Here is a 21786-nt window from a genome sequence, read left to right on the forward strand (position 1 = left end):
CCTATACATCCTGAAAAATAGTTAACGATAAATAAAGCCCCAAAAATATTTGTAAATTCACCTGCTGTGGATTTATCGGGTAATCGGCGACAGAGACTCTTTTACAGCATTTCCTGTCATGCATTCAGTTCATCGCAATAATCTTATGTTCATTTTATATTTGAGGTCTTTAGTGAATTATAAAAACGTGCATTCATTTTCTACATCAAATGCATTTTTTTTAAATTTATCAAAGCCTTTTCAATTATATTGAAATCATTTCAAAACTGTTGGAGAAGTATTTAAAAATTATTTCACAGAAATTTCCATTTTAAGTCATCATGGCAACAACATTCATCCCAATCAAATGTTAATGAAAAGACGGGAATAATCTCAGTGTGGTTTACTTGTGTGCCAAGTTATACTGAAGTCAGATAAATATTGTAGGAGGAAAAGCAGTTCAAGTTTGACTTTGTGACCTCAAAATCTATCCCCGAGATGGACCAGTGTACCATATTTGATATCCTTCAAACATAGGCTCGTCAAAATATTGATTGGTCAAAATTTTCCCATGTTCACTTTGACCCTTGAGCTTGTGATTTTAAGGATAAAAGGATAACACCAAGTTTTTTCTTCCAAATTTCAGATATCTTTGCTAAATTAGGTGCCTTTATAATTGCAGAAGTGATATTTGTTTAGTTAAACAAGTTAATGTTTGGCCAAGTCAAATAATTTGGCAAAAGTACAAAAATGCAGCTTTACAATTCAGCATATTTTTTAAAGTTTATAAAATGTATTCAGTTTTCCTACTCCAAAGTGGATATGTTCAAGAGTGTATTTCAACACTTTACACAACTAAAATCTATAAATTATATTTCCAATGAAAGAAATATTAAAAAATACCAGAGTAACTCTTCTGTGTGGGAGATAAGAAAATTTGTTTGTGGTATGTATCCTTAAAGTTTAAAGAGGACTCAATTTCCTCTTGTAGGGAAACAATGTTATGATTGATGACAGCCATGCAAAGGGTTCTGAAGATATTGAGCAGATATATTTTCTTTGTCTTGAGTAGTTTTACCCTTAATCTTTTGACCTCAAAATCAATAAGGATCATCTACTTCTTAAAGAAAACCATTGTACTAAGTTTGATGTTAACCAACTGAGGTTGACTCAAGATTTTGATCAGAGAACACGTTGTCTACCCTACAAACCTATCTATGTATTAATAGGTCACTTGATGAAGTTTTATGACAATAGTTAAGTACATGAACAACGACTTATCTAAATAACAGACAAATAACTCAAATACATATTTTTTCCATTTATTATATGCCAAAAAATTAATTTATCATGATCTTTCATTGTGGTATTTTTCAGCTAATGTCAGTAAATGCTTTGCCTGGGCCTTTCCAGTTTGTTGAACCAAATTTGTGAAAAATCCATCTTTGATCTGAAGTAATTTGTAAGGCGTATCAAATTCAACAAGTTTTCCATGTTCCAAAACCTGGAATTAGAAAAATGCATTGATAATATAAAATAATCTCAGCTGCCTCAGCATTCAGATTCACCAAGAAAAACTTAGACAGCTATTTGAGATTTTCCTTTTTGAATTATATAATGGATAAAGAGTTGAGTAGTTTACCATAACTCTGTCCGAGTCCATGATGGTATGGATTCTGTGGGCCACTGTTAAAACTGTACATTTCATGAACCGGGTTCTGATAGTCTCCTGAATTAAATTGTCTGTGCTATAAATGAAAAAGATGAAGATTACAAACAGTGATTAATTTCTAAAAGTCTATAAGCAATACAAATCTGAGAAGAGCTAGTCCATAAAACACAGATCTCTGGCATCTGCATCTAAATATGTGCAACATAGATAACTTTTTCATTTAACTAAGGTACAGTGAAACCTGTCTAATCCAACATGCACTGGGGGACAAATATTGTGTTGGAATAGACAGAGGGTCGAATTGCACAGTGTGAAAACACAAAGAAAATAGTAAAATGGGAAATTTAACATCAGAATTCACAGTACGACAGATTACGCAGGCATTGGATTAGACAGTTTTCGCTGTAGAACCTCCTACTTGTGGTCGACATTGGCGGTGGCCTCGTCCAGCACCAGGATCTTGTTCTGTCTGAGGACAGCCCGGGCCAGACACACCAGCTGTCTCTGTCCCACACTCAGGTTCTGTCCACTCTCTGTCATCTCCATGTACAGACCCTCACTCTCACTCTGAACTTTATTTTTGAGCTGCACCTGTAGAATAAGTATTATCAAACAAGTTATTTAAAGAAATCATTTTTTCTAAGCAAAAAATCATGGTATTTTATTTGGATACCATAATTCTTTATCCAAATAATTAAGGTCGCATTTAAATGTAAAACCACTAAAAAATCTTTATTTATAAAATACAGTGTAACCTGATATTAAGAAATATCCAGAAATAAACACAAGCACGTATGTACTGGAAGGCAGCCATTTTTTAAATGCATGCACATATTTTATTAAGTATTCAAATTGATATAATCCACTGTTGCATGCTCAGAAAACAGCAGGAAATTGCCGAACCTTTTTCTTTTCAGAATTTATTTTGGAACCTTTTTGCAAAAATGTCCAAAATAGTTTTCTTACAAATGCTCTTTTCCTCAAATTTTTACAGTCTCTGACAGCCAGGTGTCCTAATTATTTAACTAGTAAATGAGTTGTATCGTATAAACCTACCTGTTCCAGTGAATCCCATAACTGGTCATCTGTGTATTCTTCAAATGGATCCAAATTCTTCCTCAAAGTACCACTGAACAGAATTGGATCCTGTTAAAAAAATTGCAAACTTAACTTCAGTCAAAATTTATAAATACCATTTTAATTTTAGAGGCAGAAGTACAGAGCAAATGAGTAATCATTTGTAAATCTCTTTTTTTATAACAATCAAGTTACCTGTGGAATGACTGAGATCTTGCTGCGGAGTTCGTGAAGACCTATCTTCAGTACATTGACATCATCAATAAGGATCTCTCCCGTGGGTTCCGCCAGCCTCAGCAAGGCTGCCAGTAATGAACTCTTCCCTGCTCCCGTCCTACCCACAATTCCAATCTAATGCAAGAATTAGATATTAAAGGATTATTTATATCCCAAACATGCACGTGCAGTTGATACTACATGTAATACAATGTTACCATTTTTAATATTGATGACTTTTTGAAATTAGAATACATGTGTTTGACTGTACTCCCCTTGAATAGGACATTTGTACCTTTTCCTGACTGTGGATGTGACAGGAGATATTGTGTAGGACCTGTCAGTATACATGTATTATTCCTACCTTTTCCTGACTGTGGATGTGACAGGAGATGTTGTGTAGGACCTGTCAGTATATTATTCCTACCTTTTCCTGACTGTGGATGTGACAGGAGATGTTGTGTAGGACCTGGTCAGTATCATCTGAGTACTGTAGTCCCACGTTGACTAGTTTTATCTCCCCATTCAGAGGCCAGGAGGGGGCAGGAGGGAATTCAGACACTTTGGGGGCCTCCTGTTCTAATTTTGTGTATGACAAAATTCTCTCTACTGAAGTCATCTACAATTCAAGATTCTTCAATTTTAATAGATCAATAAAATTTCTTTGGCAAAATTATGATAAATTTGCAGGAATTGTCCCTGATGTATCACTTTAATATATTTTTTTGTTTTAAAAAAATGTTAAAAATTAAGGAGAAAAAGAATTCTATAATGTAAGTGATATTCTAAGGAAATTCTTAAATAGAAATATTTGAAGAACCCAAATTCACGTCATTTAGATATGCATGTCTTTACTTATCAATGACAAATAAATTTTTACCTGTGTGTTAAGTGAGGTGGACACCCTCATTAGGTATTCAAATGGATTAGCCATTACAAGGAGGTAGTTAATGGCCATTCCAAACAAACCTCCCGACAGTCCAATAGCTGAAGAACAAGACACACAGTCATACGAACTGTACAATTTACATCCTTATTAATTTTAAAATTATTTACAATGAACATACAATTAAAACACAATAATTTGTTTGAAACTGCTTAAAGGATTTAAAAAAAAAATGTTTGCAATAACTTTTATACATCAGAAAGAAAAACATATAAAATTCTTACAGTCTCTGAGAGCCAGAGATAAGAATATGACTAGAATGAAGTAGACATTGAGACAGAACAGCGAGCGCAGACTGAACCATCTGTTACAGGCCAGGAACATGAAGGCTGCAATGGTGTGCTTGTTCTGTAACCTGTCAAAGTCCGTCAGGAACTTTTGGTTCATTCCCAGCGCTCGAATGGACTGCAGTCCTACTAAAGTGTCAGATATATGGGAAAACACTGGACTCTGGGCTGAAACACAGAAATGGTTTATATTGTGGGCAATTATTATATGATTATTAATTTAAAAGTGAATTTCTCTCACATGTTTTTATTAAGTACATACTGAATAGACCTGATCTGTCTACCACTGTATTATTTTTTTTTAAAGTCAAGAAAGCAAAACCAATTAAACAAATTTACCCTAAATCAACACAATGATGACAAACTTTGGCCACAAGTATACATGTATAAAAAATTAGATGCTTTACATAAGTAAGGATTTGCATGTACATGTATATATATGATGCTTTCAAAAATTAAATTTTGGGAATCAACACTTACTGACAGAATCTAATCGTTTCATGTTTCTGGTGGTTGGTAGCGCGAACTGACGGAGTAAGTAGATGAGGATGACTAACGGTGTTAATGGTAATAACAGGTAAGGATTCACAATACAGGTGATGACGATCTGCATCAACAGGCGAATGGAGGTCTAAACAAACAAGACATACAGATTTGAGAAGTTGGTAGAAAAAATGATTTTTTTAAAACATTTATATCAGCTAGGTCATAAAGAGGTAAAATTAAATGTAACAATGCAGTACACTTTTATATTAGCTTAACTATTGTATAAATATTTATAACCAACCCTTATTCTTGAAACAATATCTAAAATATTGTACATGTAACAAAAGCTTGAGACATCTTGTCAGTTGTATCATTAAAATCAACTTTAAACCTCTAGTATTCATGAGCTCTGGAGAGCCCGAATCATTGGGGTACAATTGTTTGGAAACAGTGCTGAACAACTCGGATGTATATACTGTAAATTACTTTTTATTCGCGAGGACTTTATTTTCGCGTAATTACGCGAGACAGTGTGCTCGCGAAAATTTAAATCTTGCGTATAATAATCAGTCAATGACTATCTCGCCAAAATAAGGTGTCGCGAAAATATAGTGATCTACAGTACCTCTATCACAGCATACGCTAAAGATGGTATCACAGAATCTATCATTCCAAGGTCTCTGGCAAATTTGTTCAATATCTGACCTGAATAAAAAATACAAATGCTAGTATTGAATTTTTTTTTTTTTTACATGAAATTGATTTATGCTATGAACACAGTCACAGAGTACTTTCATTATCCAATATTGTATTCAGCTACAACAAGATTCTCAAAAAATTTGCAACACATGTCACGCAGTAAAAAATATATCTTGAAAGAGATTAATAAATTCACTTACCAACAGGATTAGAATCAAAGAAATGTGTTTTGGCTCCGATGACAATATCAAACATGGTGTTGTGAAGCTTCTTACTAATGCAGACTGACATTCTAAAATATGCCATTCCAAAGAGGGAGACACCCACAATGAATATAGATATGGCGACTAGATAGGTCTTCATGAATAGATCAACACGATGCTGGATAGAAGTTACAAGGGAGGAACCATTGGACGGTAGAGTGGTGTGATTTAGGGGGAAGACGTTGTAAGTCATGTTTTGTTTAAGTGATTGATTTGACATACTGATGATAGGGTTCAAATTTACAGATGATTGTCCAGTTTGTCTCTGAAGGTTTAGTAAATCAGCTGATTCTGCCCTGAAATAAACAACATTGTAAATTTATCTTGCTGATTGTTGTTTGCATGGTCTCTGTAGAATACCATGTACCATATATTTAATGTCCTTATAAAACTCACCACTTAGCAAAATGCCAGTCAGCATACCCATAGGAAGACTGAAATATAAAAGCAAACCCAATGAAAGAGACTTCCTTTACCAAATTTCATATTGCAGAGACAACTAAATATGAGTACATTTAGAGAGTGATGCACTAGTACAAAATAGGACACTCACATAAGTAGCCATTAGAAGAAGTATGACAATAGGTAAATACAACCAGGGATGTCCTGTCAAAAAATAATCCTTGTACACTTTCCATCCTACACCACCATACTTTGAGAATTCCTCCTGTTTATTCTCTTTTGTATTCTGAAATATTAATACTCTGTAAATTCAAGCAAAAACACTTAAAATTGCTTCTTTTATTTTCAAGACTTTTAAAAACATGTGTATAGGTACATGTATAAAAAATTTCATTTTTCTTTTTGAACTAATTTCCTACCTCAAATTTCCATGTTTGCCGTTTCAATTTTCTGCCATTAAAGCTAGGGAAATCACATTTTACTCATAAAAACTTTGGTTATTAAAAAAAATTAACTTATTGTTTACTTCTTCTCCTTTCAGTTTTTCATTCTTCTCCTCCTCTCCTTCTTTCTTCTCTAAATCCTTGTCATAATCAGAAAGGATTGTCGAAAATTCTGTTCCTTGTTTCACAAGTTCATCGTAAGTACCACAATTCACTACTCTCCCCTGAACAAAGGAAAAATAGAATGATATATCAGACTTACCGAATTATATTTTATCATAAGCATGTTTTATTTCTATTCATTTACAGCTTTAATAACAGTAATACATAGCTGAACATTGTATAGACTTCAATGAAACAAACCTCATTGAGGATGATAATCCTGTCAGCAGATCTAAGATACTGCAGTTGATGGGTAACAAGGATTCTTGTCTTGCCTTTCAAAAAATCACAAATACACCTACAATGGCACACAATGACAAGTAAAATTCAATTCCCAGCTTCCTCTTCCTTAAAATTGTATATTTTCTCTCATATATATAAACTTTTCCTAGACAGTAAAAACCAGAAGTCTCTGTCGAGACTGAAGCTCTACTGGTTTGTACTTATAGCAAAGGAAGAGAAAAGTACTTAAGCAGTTGGAAATTGAAACTTTTCAACAGCAATAAATAGAATAATGATCCTTGATTAAGTCTCTTTATGTTCTTAGTGCAGTCTACTTGCATGCCACATTTATATTATAATCAGACTAAAATTGTATTTGGAGTAGCATTTTGAAAGAATTTCACAGAAATGTCTATTTTTAGCAACCACGGCAACACCGTTCATCGAAATCAAAAACCGATATACAGAATTATGTATCTTATTGTAGTCTACTTGTGTGCCAAGTTATATTGAAATCAGACTAAAACTGTAGAAGGAGTAGCATTTTGAAAGAATTTCACAGAAATTTCTATTTTTAGTAACCACGGCAACACCGTTCATCGAAATCAAAAACCGATACACAGAAATATGTATCTTATTGTAGTCTACTTGTGTGCCAAGTTATATTGAAATTAGACTAAAACTGTAGAAGGAGTAGCATTTTGAAAGAATTTCACAGAAATTTCTATTTTTAGTAACCACAGCAACACCGTTCATCATAATCAAAAACCGATACACAGAATTGTGTATCTTAGTGTAGTCTACTTGTGTGCCAAGTAATATTGAAATCAGACTAAAACTGTAGGAGGAGTAGCATTTTGAAAGAATTTCACAGAAATTTCTATTTTTAGTAACCACGGCAACACCGTTCATCGAAATCAAAAACCGATACACAGAATTATGTATCTTAGTGTAGTCTACTTGTGTGCCAAGTTATATTGAAATCAGACCAAAACTGTAGGAGGAGTAGCATTTTGAAAAATTGTTTACAGACAGACAGACGGACAGACAGACAGACAGACAGACAGACGGACGGACGCCGGACGCATTACTATCGCATAAGCTCTTCTGGTCTCTGACCAGTAGAGCTAAAAATTGACCCACTTTTGAAAAAGATGGCTGCCTACATCAGTGTCCACAGCTCCAAGAGGGTCATCCAGGAGGTACACATCAGCCTCTCTATAGACAGTTCTGAAATGTATAGCGGACACAGTCAATTAGGGTACATTATAGCATATGTAAATTCTCTTAGTTGTTAAATATTTGGGCTTGAAAAAATTGGCATTTGAATTACATGACAGTACACAATGTTTTAATCACGACATTCCAAATACTGGTAAGTTATACTGAAATGTTGTGACAAGTAATTTTACAATATAATGAATACCTGGAAAGTGTTAGCCTTGCCTTCTGTCCCCCACTGAGCAACAGTCCCCTCTCCCCAACCCTGGTCTGGTCTCCATACTTCATCTGCTCTAAATCCTACATAGAGACATTCTATGAAAATATTGAAATAATCAGCTGCACAATACTGAATAAACCACCAATATACTCTATCTAATAGTTTACATTCCACAATAAATTAACTGGTTTTTGTTTTTGTTTGTTTGTTGTTTTTTTTTTGTTTTTAGAAAAGATCAATTAGAATGCTAATTGAAAATTAATTTTTTTCAGAACAATAAAAAATAATTTGTGCTTTTTTATCTGCAAGTAATCCATGTTTTTCCTCATTTGATATATAGCATTGTTTAACATAGGATTACAGACAGAACGATAAAAACAAAAGATGAAATCTTTTCTAACCTTATAGAGAGCACAGGCACGGAGGACTCTGTGGTACCGGTCCTCATGGATCTCCTCCCCAAATGTAATGTTGGCCTGCAGTGTCCCTGACACCACCCATGGAGTCTGAGAGGCATACCCAACACTCCCCAGAACCTGCAGCTTCCCCAGGGTCGGGGGCAACTCCTTCAGGATACTCAACAGCAAGGACGACTGAAAAGAAATCAATCTTATTGATACTGTTAAAAAAAGTTGATAATTATTATTGACCTCAATACCTTATTCAATTAAACAATAAAATTCTTTCTTTGGTTGATAGTACTGGAATAAATGTTGCAGCTGTTGAAAGAAAATACATAACCTGCATAAATTTTGAATGAACAATTTTTATAACTATGAAATTTATGCCCATGCATTTTTAAGATACATGTATAACCATGATATAAGTTGTTGTTTTTAGGCTTCTGATAAAAGTTTTTTTTTTGTATCATCATATTTCCCCTAAGAGATTCAAAGGACTTTGACACAAATTCTTTAAATTTAGGATTCCCCTCCTCTGTCTTAACACCATACCTTTCCTGCCCCTACTGGTCCAACTACTGCCAGCAGTTCTCCCTGGAAATGTTTAAAACATTCTTACAATCAATAAAAACATTAGATGTTATAGAATATGTTTGACTAAAACTATTATTTCTGTGTATTCCCTTTACTATACTTGTTCTGATTTCAGAGGAGTTTTTCAAGATAATTCTGATGAATTAGGATAGAATCTCAAACATCTGTGATGTAAGTATATTACATATCCTTAAAATGCACATTCATATTCTGATAAATAATACTTGGAAAATTGTTTCTTTACATTTGAAAACATCTGCGAAATTTTGGTTAATGAAAATATACAGTGCATATCCTCTACTTTCACAGATAAATAAATATTCATTTATGGGCAGAAAAGAAATCATTTTTAGAAGAAATTACCTGTTTGACATTTAAATTGATGTTCTTCAAAGAAAATGTCTGAGTCATCTCCTGAAAAATGAAACACAAGTAATTGTACTGTATATACTTGATAAGATATGCATGCTTATTTTCAAAAACCAGATGATTATACACTTACTTTGTCCACAAGTTTGTCAGTGACCTCATCCTTGTCTGTATCATTGGGAATGTGCCAGCTAGCAGTCACATCTTGGATGCAGACAGACACACCAGCATCTTCCATGGATTTTGTCATTTCTTCAAACTCAGGAAACATCTTCATATCGTCCACTGCAAGAAAAGACTGAAATAATATACAGTGCAAGTTGGAATGGGTTCTGTCAGATAATGTACATTCATTACAGATATGGAGTAAAGTAAACCCTTATTTATTGATGGAAGGATGGAAAAGTTTATTTTTATTCATTAGAGTGAGTACATTAAATCCTATCTAATCCTTGGATGGGTCACAGATGTAATAGTGTATATCCAATGGAAGAATGTCTTAATACTTATTAAAGAAATACTCTATTTAGTAGAGGAATGAACTGAAAATGTGCCTGTATTTATAATAGGGATGATGGAAATGTTATTTTGTATTAATTGGAAGAATAATGGTTACAACTTTTTGTCTGTTCATAGAAGGGGACGATCTAAAATTTTGTATTCTCGAAAGTTAAAAATAAGTCTTCCCTCAAGTAAAGGATAGTACCGTATATAGATGCAAGTGCTTGTCTTTATTTATTAGATGGATGATCGAACAGTTTACCTGTATTCGTTTGAGTGCTGAGGCCAGTTGTTTATTATCCTCCACCATGTACATCATAAACAAGAAGATGGTCAATCGCAGACAGAAGACCCACCCCAGGGCACTATAGATCTTCTGTGTGGAGAGGGGAACCCCCATGTACCAGGCCAGCCCAAACACAAACATGATGATAATCATGGTGGCTGTCTGGAAAACCCCTATGTTGATGGCCTTCCAGATGTAAGCCTTCCATATCTGGGCCATCTCTGCCCTGAAATCAACATTTTCAAATCCTAAACCAAAATTTACCATAATTCAATTTACTAGTAAGTATTTTTTTTTCCCATCCCAAAATGTATGTATTTTCTGAATTTTTACTAACAACTACTGAAATAATACCGGTATTCTCTCTGGTCACAATATCCCATCCAAGCAAATTATTTGAAGAGAATTCAAGAGATCAAAATATCTTGTTAATAAATGTAGACTGTACAATACAAGTTTAAGTAAATTTATTTTTCATATTTGAGTTACCTTCTGAGTTTAAATATGATTTCACTGAAGGGTTTCTCCCAGCAGTACATTTTGATGACCCTCATTCCAGCGATGATCTGGTTCATCAAATGAATCCTCTTATCCCCCGCTGCACCTATTGTCATCCTAAAAATATATGTACACACAAATGAAAAAAACAACAAATAACTACTCATTACCCAATTACATGCAATACAGTGAAACCTATCTAATCCCACATTTTTTTGGACTCAAACTTTGTGTCTAAAATCAAAATAGACAGGGTATCAGAATGCACAGTGTAGAAAAACATGGAATTCACAGTATGACGGATTTCACAGGTATCGGATTAAACTGTTTTCACAGTACATATTTTTAACATGTATCTTTACAGTGGATATAGAAGCAGTATTGTACAGACCTTAGTTTTCCATAGAGCCAGCCTAGGATGACCTGGAGAGGTAGAAGGACAACAATGACCACCAGAATCAGAAGACCGATGTACCCAATCTGTCTGTACAGCAGGTACATGATGATACCGATCTCCAGGGGACCCAGCCAGCAGAAGTGGAAACTCTCCAGAGTCTGAAGAAATACAGGACGAAGTACTCTTTTTTTAATTTTGCTAAACACTTTCAGTCACCAGTTCAGGTATAAGGTTAATCATTTTAAAAGAATCATTGTTTTTGATAGATAATATGCTTACAGATGTCACTGAACTCAACAAAACTTTCTCAGATGCTAATACGCTGTACTGGAAAGCTTTCCTTTTAAAGCACCTGTAGGTAGTATTATGTGTATTTTTTTAGCTGCATGATAAATTGTCACAGTGTATGAATCAAACAAAATCAAACATGATCTACTATCCTGGCTGCTAATCAAGTCAAGTACTAATTAATCTACTGGTAAATAACATACTGAAAAAAAAATTTAGTCAACAAATCCAATAAAACAAACTTAACTGCTACATGTCCAGCTGTCAAAATAGTAGTAAACCCAAAAATTTTCTGTTGGACAGCAGGAATGGGACTTAACTTCCCCCCTTTTTGTACATCAGAAAGAAAAAATAATGCAAATACTATCATACTTACATATGTAAATTTTTCTAAATCAGTTGATAAATGGTTGATAATTTGTCCTGATGTTGTCGCATGTTTTGACCAGCTGCTCATTTTCAAGATCTGAAATATTTAATTTTTGATGAATAAACACATACACATACACACACCTCACACAATAATAAAAATTTTTAAAAAAATCTGACATACTTGGTTCTGAAATCAGTAGAGCAAACCTGCCTTTCTGTAAATAAGACTAGCCACAGCTACTTTCATTTTCAGAGCAAGATGGTGGCAGGTGAAGAAATACTTTGGATTGTTAAGAAGCTCTATCATGATGCAGACCCCCATCACAGTAGCATAAATGTACACCTCCATCTTAGACAGGGTGGAGCCAGGCTGGAAGTAGGACACAATCTGACCTGCCAGAAAGGGCTGTAAAATCCGGATTGCTTCCTAAAAAATGTATTTTGATGGAGTTTGGATAAAGTTCATACACTAGTGCAAGAAACTGAGTAGTCACTTTCTTTATCAAGGATGTTTCATAAAAAATATATCTGATCTGATTTGAAACAAATGCTTAATATAAACTTTTTCAAAAAGATCGATAACAAAATTTAGTTAATATGGCAAAAAAAAAAAATCATGTACATGTAGCTTTGAAACACCACATGAAAAGCAAACACAAAAGCAATTAGCTAATCAAGTTCTACACATGCACTGGATTAAAATCAGGAGAAAGGAGGGTCAGGATGCAGGAGAGGGATAATGCTATTTCTATTTATACCAGTACATGTACACAGAATTGGCACACTATTTTTTTAGACTGGAGTTTTCATTAATTAATGCTGCTTTTATGCTTCATTAAGCTATTTAAGGATTAAAAAGAGTATGCCACTGGATTTGCAGAAAATACTAGGAATATGACATTAGACTTGTAGGGATTACAAGAAATCACCACTATAAGGAGTAAGCATACATGTTAACTCTCCCGATTTAGGCGGGAGTCTACCGCTTTTTCACTCCATCTCCCGCCTACCGATTTAATGCAGAAATCTACCGCTTTTCCACAAAAGCTGCGTCTAAAGTATTTTTGGTTCGCTTGGGTATCCATTTTTGAAGCCACTCTCATAAAATCTCGCTAGATATCGCGTGATTTGACTCGGAATCATACAAACGCTTTTTTTGTACTTAGATTTCAAGCACGGATTTGACAACGACAACAACACAAAACTACCAGTGATTACATTGGTTACGATAAATTAATCAACATCCCTGCCATGAGAATGGAGATACAGCTTTTAAGAATTAGATGAAAACATTTGACATCGTCTTTAAAAGCACAGAAGCTCACAACTTTATCAATAAAGTCAATAGAAATCACTCGATTGACCAAGCCATGTGGCACATCTCTACTTTCGTTTTCGATCATCGCGGGAAATCTGATTTATATAACGAAAGATAGGAACTTGTTTTAGATCTAGATTAAACCATTTTATCATTTGTTTTGTTTAAAAACTGAATGAATATTTTGAATTATTGCTTCTAGGCTATATCAGCAAAGATCACTCTTCACAAGGCTAAGTAAAGCAGCCAATCCAAGCAAAATGATGAGCATGAAAAATATTTGAATTTGTACAATTTATGTCAAATTTAAGGTGTTTCTGTCTTCTTCTTTGCTGTTGATATTTAAGATTAATAAGTGTAGGTACCTGATTTCATTTAAGACTTATAATATACATGTATATTACATGAAAGATATCGATAATCCAAGCGTTCAACAACACGCGCGCAATGCTACCGCTTTTGAGGTCTGAATCTCCCTCTTTTTCATCACAATAGGTTAACATGTATGGGAGTAAGCCACTACAATAACACTACAATAACAGAGTTACTAGGCATAAGTCACTATAGACTCATAGGCATTGCTAAGAATATGCCATATGCAGACATGGCTTGGAATATGGCACTAGACTCACAGAGATGACTAGGAATATGCCATTAATGCCCCACTCCCATTTGAACTCCAGAATCACTGCCCAGTAAAGACTTGGCTTCTACTTGTTTTTCTCCCTACACCTCTTTACATGGGCATCCCATGATCTACGAGAAAAAGAAGGCAGTGTATAAGATAAAGAAATTATAATGGGATGACAGTAATATGTTCCTTAAAAAAGTTACCATGCAGGTATATATAACTGCACAATGACAAGGGGGGGGGGGAGGGAGGAAGGGGCTTCAACTTCTATTTGAGTGAAAAATTTATTTTCCCAACTGAATTAAATTACCGTCTTCAGAAGGAAGCCTTGTTTTATGCATGCACAGGGAATTTTAAGGGTTCCAAAGATTTAGCATTTTTTATGGGGAGTGGGGGTTGAGTGGAGTGATAAAAAATTGTTCAGGAGGGTGTAAGACCTCCTAAACCCTCATTTAGATCCCTATATGGTTACACCTTCCAATTCTATACAAGTCATTTAGTTTCTTTAAACAGTCATCTTCAAAATTTAAAAAAATGAAAGAAAAAGTGAGCAAGCTCACATACCCCACGCTCCCCCAAAACTCAAAGTGCTGAAAATCCCAGAAAAAATAAAGGAATCAGAATTTCCCGGTTATATGCACGTCTACACATTGTGTCCTAAATATCTGCAAAGTTTGATGAAATTCTGTGCATCGGATCGGTTTAAGAGGAGTTGCACTGACAAACTGTTCATCTCAATATTCATGGTATAGCCAAAAATATAAGTTTTAAGTGCGGAAATTCGCATAAAAAATAAAGGAATCGGAATTTCCTGGTAATATGCACATCTACACATTGTGTCCTAGATATCTCTTAAGTTTGATGAAATTCTGTGCATCAGTTTTAGAGGAGTCGCACTGACAATCTGTTCATCTCTATATTCAAGATATGGCCAAAAATCTAAGTTGAAAAGTGTGGAAATTCCCAAAAAAATGAAGGAATCAGAATTTCCTGTTAATATGCACATCTATACATTGTGTCCTAAATATCCCTAAAGTTTGATGAAATTCTGTGCAGCAGTTTAAGAGGAGTTGCGCCGACAAACTGTTCATCTCTATATTCAAGGTATGGCCAAAAATCTAAGTTAAAAAGTGTGGAAATTCCCAGAAAAATAAAGAAATCGGAATTTCCTGGTAATATGCACATCTGCACATTGTGTCCTAAATATCTGCAAAGTTTGACGTACGGTAATTCTGTGCAGCGGTTTATGAGGAGTTGCGCTGACAAACTGTTCATCTCTTTATTCAAGGTATGGCCAAAAATCTAATTTGAGAAGTGTGGAAATTCCCGGAAAAATAAAGGAATCGGAATTTCCTGGTAATATGCACATCTACACATTGTGTCCTAAACATCTCCAAAGTTTTATGAAATTCTGTGCAGCAGTTTAAGAGGAGTTGCGCTGACAAACTGTTCATTTCTATATTCAAGGTATGGCCAAAAATCTAAGTTAAAAAGTGTGGAAATTCCCGGAAAAATAAAGGAATCGGAATTTCCTGGTAATATGCACATCTACACATTGTGTCCTAAATATCTGCAAAGTTTGATGAAATTCTGTGCAGCAGTTTAAGAGGAGTTGTGCTGACAAAAAAACAGGACTGACGGACTGACTGACTGACTGACACTCTGACAGACAGGTCAAAAACATTATACCTTATGCAACTACTGGGGTATAAATATAAAGAATGATATTGCATTAAAACTTTAATATTTTTTTAAATATTTTTTTTAATTATCGGCTATGATTTTTAAGGTTCATAATATATTAATATTAAATGTAAGAAGAAACTCTCTCTCTCTCTCTCTTTGTACGTCCAAGTAGCGTATTCCTTACTTTTCCATGCGGTCTCCTAACACTCCAGATTCATCCTCCGGTAGAACATCATAGAGGTGATCCTGTGTCAGTGGGTGTCTGAAGCCATAACGGAACACTGGGAACATCCACCTATATACATGTACACAGAGTTATATAAAATACAGTGAAACCTGTCTAATCCGATATGAACCGGGAGACGAATTTTATGTTAGAATAGACAGGGTGTCAGATAAGTGTACCAATACATGGAAAATAGTAAAATGGGAATGAAATTTATTATCGATGTTCACAGTGTGACAAATTACACAGGTGTCGGATTAGACAGTTTTCACTGTATTATCATTCTTCATGTACATGTATTAGAATTCCTGGTAATATCAAAAGAAGGTTTACTGTACCTCCGTTTGTTCACTCTGACATGTAAAATTCTGCTTTAATACTAACAAGTTTCCAATAAAATCAAATTCATATTAATCTAAATGCACACAATATCAGCATACCTTGCAGGAGAACATTTGCCAGATATGACCTTTTAACTTCACAACTTTATAAAGGAAATAAATGTCATCTGTCCAAGAGTTATCTTTCTTATCAGATCGACAATGAACCTTAAATTCAGTGTTATGTATATATGTTGTCACTTAAGTAGAAATGTTGAATCAGAAATGCCAGTAGCAATGGTTAACAAAGAACGTACCAGAAAGTGAATTTGGACAGCCAGTTGGCTTTTCCAAAAGGACATGGTCCAGTGGTTTTGCTTTTCTTTGGATTCTTATCCTTATCTGCCATCTTGAAGGATGAGATAAACTGTAGGTTAACCAACCATCATGCTCCTAGAATAAAATTGTTTAAAAATATATTATATCCTCACAAAGGTCAAGTATCAATGATTTTAACTTGTTTACTTTTCAATGACTTGGATTGTGTAACACTTCAAAATTAAGAGCTAGGTTCTGTGCTTTTGGTGAAATTTTCACAATACGCACAGTACACAAATTTGGGGGAAAAATAAAGTTCCTATCTTAATCAGCATAAATTTATTTTCTAAAATTTCCCATTTCATTTCAAGATCAAAGGTACAGCTTGATAAAAGTTATTTCTACTTCCCAGTTCAAAATATAATTTACCATGCTTCAGTCTAAAGCTAGCAAACTGTACATTGACTTTTGCTTTATCAAACCTCATGAGGACATAAAAAATATAAAATGCAGATAATCACATGAACTGGACTTTGGTTTATATCATTGACTTTATCAGACAGTAATATTAAAGCTACAAGGCTATTCACAAAAAAGATCATCTGGATAAAGAGGTTGATGAATAATTCAAGATGAGCTACTCACAAGACGATGAAGAGTCCGATGATTTTGTCTCACATAATCAACTCAGTCGTCCTCAGTCTATTTTCTGGCGACTTCCAGACATCCTAAATCGTAAGTATCTTTGGAGAAAAGATTAACTTGTTCTGTTATCAGGTGTGTAGGACTACAAAACAATTTAGAGCTGGGTCAAAATGATAAGATAAAAAATTAGAGTTATATCTGTAAGCCGTGAGACAATATTGTGAATGAGGTCAAAAATGTAATGCCATGTTAATGTTATAATATATATGTGTGTACATAGATCTTTGTTTCAAATTAACCAGGTGTACACATGTTTGTACCAGCTGCTGACTCAGTTTTTCTGTAACTGCATGAGTTGCAGCATAAGAATTGAATTCATTTAACATCTTCTGTATGCATTCAATTGATGATTAAATTGCTGGTTAGATTATCATCTTTAAGTTTTAACCAATATATGAATTAAGATTATCTTGATAAGTTGTAAAGTTAGTACCTTATATAAACTTTATCAATCAAAATAACCAAACACTTCAGGTAGGGCTGTACTTCATTATCAGATATTTCAGTAGCTACTTTTTTAGGGGGGTGGACTATTGGATGCCAGGTGTGTGTGGTAATTCATATCAATGCTTTAATCATTCCTCACAAATTACTTTTGAATTTTTTCTGATTTATTTAAAAAATTAATTATATTTTATGCTACCAAATGTCCATGTTTATTGATTTTCTATCAACCCATGCACACATTTTTCATGACAGAACTTTTCTTGTAATTTAGAAAACTTTCTAACATTATACCCTTAAAGTCACCTGCCTCTAATGTTTGTTAATCAGGGGTAGATTTTTTACTTGAATTGTTGTCAAAATAGATTTATATTCTTACATGAAAATGTGTAAAAATAAATCCATTCCATGAGCGAAAAAAAAAATCAACATTTTATTTTTGTTTTTTAATGTTGTTGACTGTAATTCAATGAAAATATCAAAGAGAACAAATTATTTTTCTTAAACTTCCTCATGATGGCAAGTGACTAAACTTCCTTAAATAAAGTATGTTTTCTAGCTCTTTGAGAGTATGTAAAATTTATACTCCTAATCACGTATGCCTATATGATTCATATTTTTAATAATTTTAGCATCTAAAAATTATTTCAGTTAAAAAAACTTGCAAAAGAGATTTTAATGTAAATATAATTTACTTCCATTTCTGATTAGTACCATGTACCGCAGAGCTTTTCCTGGAATTAACTATAAAACTTGTCTAATAACGATTATTCAATATTTCAAGGAAGGAACTCATTTCAAGTAGACCTATAAATAATTGAATGTAATTCCCTGAAACCATGAAAAATTATTTCATGCATGTTTTAATCTTTTTAAAATTTTAATATTTCATTTTAAAAACATAAAGAAGTTACAATGCAAAACAAGTCCTGTCAGGTCAAATTTAAATCGATTCTCAAGATTAGACACGTCACACAAGTAACACATACTAACACAAAACAAGGAAGTTTAAACATGAATTATGGGCACTGCCTGCACTATTAATGCTATAGGACAAAGAGATCTACCACAAAGAGTGTCCTCCTCGTCTCGCAGCGGCAGCATGGCAGAGCAGGGTGGGGCAAGTGGAGGGGTGAGCTTCTCCTCCAGCTGGGGTAAAGACCTGTCGGATAGTGCCAGACAGAGGTACCTAGAGAGCATGATGGCAGGGATAATGGAGATGGGGATGGAGGGACAGAACTCGGACATTGAGATAATTGTGCAGGGCCAGAGCTTCCCCTGTCATAAACTCCTACTGTCTGCAGGTAGGGCTTTTATGCACGTAATTGCAAACTTGCAAAAAAGAATGCTTTTGTTAATTGAGCTTGCAAATATATTCTACTTTCATTTTGGATTATTGGTGTGTGTGACCCTATGACAGCTGTTTGCCAGATAATGCTAGACAAAAGAATCAATGTAAAGAACACAGCTTTAAATATATATTAGTTTGCCCTCCCCTGATCTTAAATTGAAAACTCCATAGTTTTTATTAAATTGCAGAATTGAAAAAAAAATTGAAGGGGGTAAAAACCTTTTAATACATTTTTTTTTTCATATTGGGTGGGCAGTGAATTCCTTTTTTCCTTTTTTCATTGTTACATTAGTTTAAATACATGTAAAATATTTATGCCTAGTTGTCAAGAGGCATTAAAAAACCTGTTCACTACAACATATAACATAAATCAAATGTATAACTGTATGGGTGAATAAGTCATAAATGTGTCTTAATAGATACATGTGAATCAATTGAAGTTCATTCTCCTTGCAGGTTCTCCATATTTCAAAGCCATGTTCAGTTCAGGGATGATGGAACAACATGGAAGTCGTCTGGAGCTTCCAGACATTGAGAAAGAAACATTCGCTGCATTCAAGGAATACATATACACAGGAATAGAAAACATTACCCAAGACAATGTTGTACCATTACTAAGAGCAGCTGCCATATTTCAGGTGAGATCTAAATATTCTAGTCTACTTATTTTCCACATCTTTTAAATTTTCTCAGCATTTCAGATTTAAGCGCACCTAAAACTGATATATTGAAACCTCTATGTCTAAATGGCTTATTAAATGCAATTCATTCTGCGAAATACTGAGATCTATATTAATATGTATATTTTAAGGTTGAGCCACTGCAAAAGAGCTGTGAGCAATTCTTAGGAACTGGAATGGATAATGAAAATTGCTTGGAACTGTTTAAAATCTCCCGAGCATTTGGATGTAACACTCTCTTTGAGAAATGCAAGCCATATGTCTTGGAAGGATTCAATGGCCTCTGGAAAACACAGGAGTTTGTGGATTTAGAATTTGATGAAGTCCAAAGCATTGTTAAGGATGATGACTTAGTTCCCGTGAGTGAAGAAGAAATATGTGAGGCAGTTTTACGATGGATAAGGGGAGATGAAGCATACAGAAAACAGTACACAGGAAAACTTTTTGAACACATAAGGATGATACAGATAAGTCCAGAGTACCTCATCAATGAGCTATATACTGATGAACTCTTAACGGAAGATAGAGACTGTAAAAGATATCTGGATGAAGCCAGAAATTTCCATATGCTTCCCGCCAGACAGCAGGAGTACTGTTCTCCCAGGTTCCATCTACGCAACAGTGATGACCTTGAAGAAGTAATCCTGATCACCACAGAGTTTGACATGGAGAGAACAGCACAGATGTATCAGGATGGCAAGTGTCTTTGGGCCTTCAGCTTCCAGCAGGCTCGCTGGTATACCATCTGTCCAATCCCAATTAAAGACAATCCTGGAACCGATTTTCAAATGGTTTCTTTCCGGAATGATCTCTATCTTGCTGGAGGAACCAATAATTCAAAGAGTCTGCTTCATTTTGACAATGATAGAAATGAATGGGAACTGTGTGAGACCCAGATGAAGAGGGGGAGAAGTGGGCATATCATGGCTGCGGTCAGGGAGTCCATCTTTGTGGTAGCAGGCAAAAACCCTAAGGCAAGGGCTGGAAGCAGTAATCATGTACTGAGTTCTGTTGAGTCTTACAACATAAGAAGCCGAAAATGGGAAACCATCGGAGAAATTTCAACTGCTGTTCATTCAGCGGCTTCTTTTGTAATTGGAGAGAAAATTTACATTTTTGGAGGTTTTCAGCAGGATGGTACATGGTCCAGTGACATTCAAGTTTTCGATACTAGAAAAAGAGAATCTTCTACAGTGGGACAAATTCCAATGGACATTTCTCCTCCTTTTAAGTTACTAAAAATAGGCAATGACAACATCCTTGTATCATCAGACTGTAAAATTTATAATGTAGAAATCAAAAGCAAAAAAGATGAAGAAGTGAAGGTGAATATAAAGTTTCTAGATCATATTCTGTCCAAAGCCTTGCGTCCTGTAATAGATATAGCAAACTTCAGAGGAAACATGGTGGTGTTAACAGGCAGTGAACACAAGCCGGACGCTTTCTCCAAAATGACACTTGTAGACTTAAGTAACAAGAAAGAAACATCAGTCAAACTGAGCTCTAAAAATATGACAATTCCTAAACTTATTCTATCCTGCAACAAGGGAATCATAGATAAGCAATACATGTACCATACTTATTATCAGTGATTATTTAAATAATTACTTTGATACTTAAAAAAAATTTATCTCTTATACAAAAAATAGATTTACAATATAATGTTCAATGTTAAGGCCCTATTGTTTGCCCTTATGAATTTTGCTTGAATGCAATATTTTTAGTATATTTTGCAGGAAGAAATTTGAGCTTTGTAAAGAAATAAAAGTCATTTAACCCAGTGAGAGTTATCTCCCTTTATCAGGGGGTCAATGAACCTTAAACTTAATCTTTACTTCAACACTTTTCTATCAGTAAATAATTAAAATATTTTGTTGTTTTTCCTCGAGTAATCTGATTGTAAATAATGCTTGCACTGGCTTGTTTACATTAAATTCTGCAAATGAGATCTTGTAGTTTGATATTTCTGACAATTTTAAAGTGGCAACTTGAGATTAGCGACAAAAACAGGATGCAGGAAGTATAAGTAATGTAGAAACACTCAACAAATTCCATTTCAAGAATACCAAAAGGAAATCTTGATTTTTAAGATTGTTCAATGTTGAT

General features: G+C 34.4%; 2 protein-coding genes across 5 annotated transcripts; one reads left to right on the forward strand and one right to left on the reverse strand.

The window, feature by feature from the left end:
* Window positions 1-1289: 1289 nt before the first annotated feature.
* LOC134245997 (ATP-binding cassette sub-family C member 4-like) lies at window positions 1290-17265 on the reverse strand. 4 transcript variants are annotated; one of them, XM_062728240.1, is made up of 31 exons: window positions 17146-17265; window positions 16500-16635; window positions 15821-15931; window positions 13952-14075; window positions 12213-12428; window positions 12006-12095; window positions 11336-11499; window positions 10936-11061; window positions 10423-10672; window positions 9793-9957; window positions 9654-9704; window positions 9249-9290; window positions 8697-8888; window positions 8281-8375; window positions 7998-8084; window positions 6834-6930; window positions 6554-6694; window positions 6179-6313; window positions 6022-6059; window positions 5563-5921; window positions 5289-5368; window positions 4658-4808; window positions 4115-4345; window positions 3825-3931; window positions 3414-3563; window positions 3240-3281; window positions 2924-3079; window positions 2708-2797; window positions 2070-2242; window positions 1622-1727; window positions 1290-1483 (listed from the first exon to the last, which is right to left on the reverse strand). In XM_062728240.1, the coding sequence occupies exons 5-31, from the start codon at window positions 12348-12350 to the stop codon at window positions 1328-1330; spliced, it is 3612 nt and encodes a 1203-aa protein (XP_062584224.1). In that variant the 5' UTR covers window positions 12351-12428; window positions 13952-14075; window positions 15821-15931; window positions 16500-16635; window positions 17146-17265; the 3' UTR covers window positions 1290-1327. The 4 variants fall into 4 exon arrangements, with proteins under 4 accessions (XP_062584224.1, XP_062584225.1, XP_062584226.1 ...); XM_062728241.1 differs by lacking the exon at window positions 13952-14075; XM_062728242.1 differs by lacking the exons at window positions 13952-14075; window positions 15821-15931; window positions 16500-16635; window positions 17146-17265 and having other exon boundaries at window positions 12209-12345.
* Window positions 17028-21628, forward strand: LOC134245998 (kelch-like protein 24). Its single transcript, XM_062728244.1, has 4 exons — window positions 17028-17235; window positions 18702-18953; window positions 19457-19638; window positions 19812-21628. The coding sequence occupies exons 1-4, from the start codon at window positions 17133-17135 to the stop codon at window positions 21270-21272; spliced, it is 1998 nt and encodes a 665-aa protein (XP_062584228.1). The 5' UTR covers window positions 17028-17132; the 3' UTR covers window positions 21273-21628.
* The last annotated feature ends 158 nt before the right edge of the window (window positions 21629-21786 follow it).

Source organism: Saccostrea cucullata, unplaced genomic scaffold, assembly GCF_032062105.1.
Source record: "Saccostrea cucullata isolate Sc308-1 unplaced genomic scaffold, CSIRO_AGI_Scuc_v1 ctg342, whole genome shotgun sequence".
NCBI lineage: Eukaryota > Metazoa > Mollusca > Bivalvia > Ostreida > Ostreidae > Saccostrea > Saccostrea cuccullata.

What these genes read in the sequence shown, in the direction of transcription:
- LOC134245997 (XM_062728241.1), bottom strand. Translation starts at nt 12,350, where the DNA reads ATGGAGGTGTACATTTATGCTACTGTGATGGGGGTCTGCATCATGATA. An exon ending in TCAATTTAAATGTCAAACAG is followed by an intron (nt 9,291 to 9,653) that starts GTAATTTCTTCT and finishes AAACATTTCCAG; the next exon opens with GGAGAACTGCTGGCAGTAGT. An exon ending in TAGCGTATGCTGTGATAGAG is followed by an intron (nt 4,809 to 5,288) that starts GTACTGTAGATC and finishes TTGTTTGTTTAG; the next exon opens with ACCTCCATTCGCCTGTTGAT.
- LOC134245998 (XM_062728244.1), top strand. Translation starts at nt 17,133, where the DNA reads ATGAGCTACTCACAAGACGATGAAGAGTCCGATGATTTTGTCTCACAT. An exon ending in ACTTCCAGACATCCTAAATC is followed by an intron (nt 17,236 to 18,701) that starts GTAAGTATCTTT and finishes TTAATGCTATAG; the next exon opens with GACAAAGAGATCTACCACAA. An exon ending in TAAACTCCTACTGTCTGCAG is followed by an intron (nt 18,954 to 19,456) that starts GTAGGGCTTTTA and finishes TTCTCCTTGCAG; the next exon opens with GTTCTCCATATTTCAAAGCC.